Below are 2,359 nucleotides of genomic sequence, written 5' to 3'. Positions count from 1 at the left end.
GCCTCAACAGCAGCATCAACAGCACCAGCAGCTGCCACAACCACAGCTCATGTTCCCACAGCAATTCCACCAGTTTAACCTGCCGCAGTTCCAGCAGCCACCGCAGTATCAGCACCAACACCAGCCCCCACCCCAGCAGCAACTGTTCCATCCATAGGGATTCCGGCAGAAGCTAGGAACAATGACGTGATCCTAGACCTAAATTTGATTGTGAAACAACTTGTACAAGTGTTTGTTTAACAAGGCATATTATGAGGGTAATAGATTCGTAAATCAAGTAGGGAACTTAGTAGTACTGATTTTTGTGTTTGTTGTTGTGCATCTTTCTAGATTGACCATCCTCTTCAAGTAATATTTTAGATTTTAGAGTACTGATGATTCTGTTATTCAAGTAATATTTGTTTGACTTTGACACCTTACTGGAGTTACATTATTCTCATGCTTATGTTGGGTACCATTTTAAAGCTCTTAGTCTGATCTCTATCCCTCCCACTTTCTTCTTTTTCTATGCTCTTTTCTATTATTATTTAGTAGTAGTGGTGGTATTTCTTTCATATGATATAGTTTTATAATCGTAGTTTCAAAATTAAAATATAAGTTGAAAACAATTAATTATTCCAATTTATTTTATGGCATGGGTAAATATAAACTTAAGCTATATTTCATTGAACCTTATTAAAATTCAGTGTGTTTATTATGTCATAATAGATTTATTTTTCTTACTGTTAGTTAAAATTAAACAAGTTCTAAAAATCGAATTTGAGACTTGCTTGGTACCTTCAAATATTGAAGCTCGTTGGGAAGGGTTTATTGACAAGATTGATGGATTCGATCGGATTAACTCATCGAAGAGGGTTAACAAGTGAAGATAGCTGGTAATAGTTATAGGATCATCCAAAAATGTGAGAATAGTTATCACAGAATTTTCACACATGGAAAGTATGTTGAAGTTTGATTGGTCGAGAACTCTTATAAATAGTTGAAGAATGGAAAGAATAAGGGTTTGGAATTCATTTTCAGAAAATACTCTCGCACACTCATATCCCAACGATTTTTTGAGTCTGCAAAGAATTTTCTTTTCTATAAGATTCCTTCCATGTTTTTTAAATTTCTTTTAAGTTTCTTGTAATCTTTTTCTTTCTACAAATTTACTTTTCTTTACAAAGTCTTTGTTTTTCTTCCTTAACATTTTCGTATTGTCTTTCAAATTCAAAGTCCTTTGACCTGTGTTGAAGGCATTTTATTGCTTTGATTTAATTTCAAGTTATTTACCTTGCTTCTGTAATTATGATTTCAAGTAAATTCCTTTTACATTTCAAATTTTTCCTTTGTCATTCCGATCAAGTGATAGAATCTTTGGTGCACATTCGAAAACTGGTACTCATAAGAGAAGTAGGTTTCACTCCAAGATCATTAGATATTGAACCAGCCTAGATTTGCTAAAAATATGCATAACAAATTGGCACGCCCGGTAGGACAGTTTGAAAAGTGTGTCAAAGGTTTTTCATAATGATTTAGTTTATGCAACTTAGAAGTGGAAGGATAATACATATGGCGGACGAAATTTTTAATACCAATGGTGAGTCATCCATAAATGATAGTGTTCCTATAGTTGTACAAATTTCTACAGAATTAACATCACATATGGGAGGTAGTGTGTTGGGGAAAAATGCGATGGTTAGCAATCCCCCTGCTTGGAATAGTGGACGAAATCCACGCCCGCAGATCGCTCCCGTTTGGCCTCCTTTTGACCTTTCTCCAGGTTATACTTCACTAATTGGTGGTTACGGGCCTCCAATTTGATTTGGAAGTACATTAGGGCAGCTAATAATCAACTATCTTTGTAGCATCCTGAGTTTGCCCATGATTATCAGGTGGGTTCAACGTCGAATGGCATGAGTTCGATGGCGGCGTTTCAACAGCATGTCGATGAAAGTCACCATGATTTGGTAAATTTATTGACTCAACAGATGACTACAACAGTTGGAGAGTGCTTTCCATTCCCAATTTTATAGAGGAAAATTGAATGTAACAATCACCGATTTAGTAGCTTTGAAGTGCGATGATGAGGAATCGATTGATGACTTTATGATTCGTTTTAAGAATGCTCGAAGTCGATGTTATGTGTCACTTCCTGAAAGTGAAGTAATGAAAATAGCAACTATAGGATTAGGATTTTATATGCGTCGAAAGTTGCTTAATGTGCATATACATGATTTAGCTCATTTAGCTGAAAAAGTTCGTGAGGTAGAAATTCTTCGAAAAGAAAAAGAAAACTTTAAAAGTGAGAAAAAGTTAAAAATTAAAACTTTGCTCGAAAGGAAAATGTTTCGTATGTTGAAATGGAGTTTTCGAGTGA

The 2,359-nt window shown here is 35.1% G+C and overlaps 1 protein-coding gene across 1 annotated transcript in view; it reads left to right on the top strand.

The window, feature by feature from the left end:
* The window catches only part of LOC107644220 (translation initiation factor IF-2), a 10,018-nt gene extending 9,547 nt beyond the window's left edge, over positions 1 to 471 (top strand). The window contains exon 5 of the mRNA XM_016348030.2: positions 1 to 471. Coding sequence (XP_016203516.1) covers positions 1 to 157 — 157 coding nt within the window. The 3' untranslated portion in view covers positions 158 to 471.

The sequence above is a fragment of the Arachis ipaensis genome, chromosome B05 (assembly GCF_000816755.2).
Source record: "Arachis ipaensis cultivar K30076 chromosome B05, Araip1.1, whole genome shotgun sequence".
Classification (NCBI taxonomy): Eukaryota; Viridiplantae; Streptophyta; class Magnoliopsida; order Fabales; family Fabaceae; genus Arachis; species Arachis ipaensis.
This window is presented reverse-complemented; position numbering and strand designations above follow the sequence as displayed.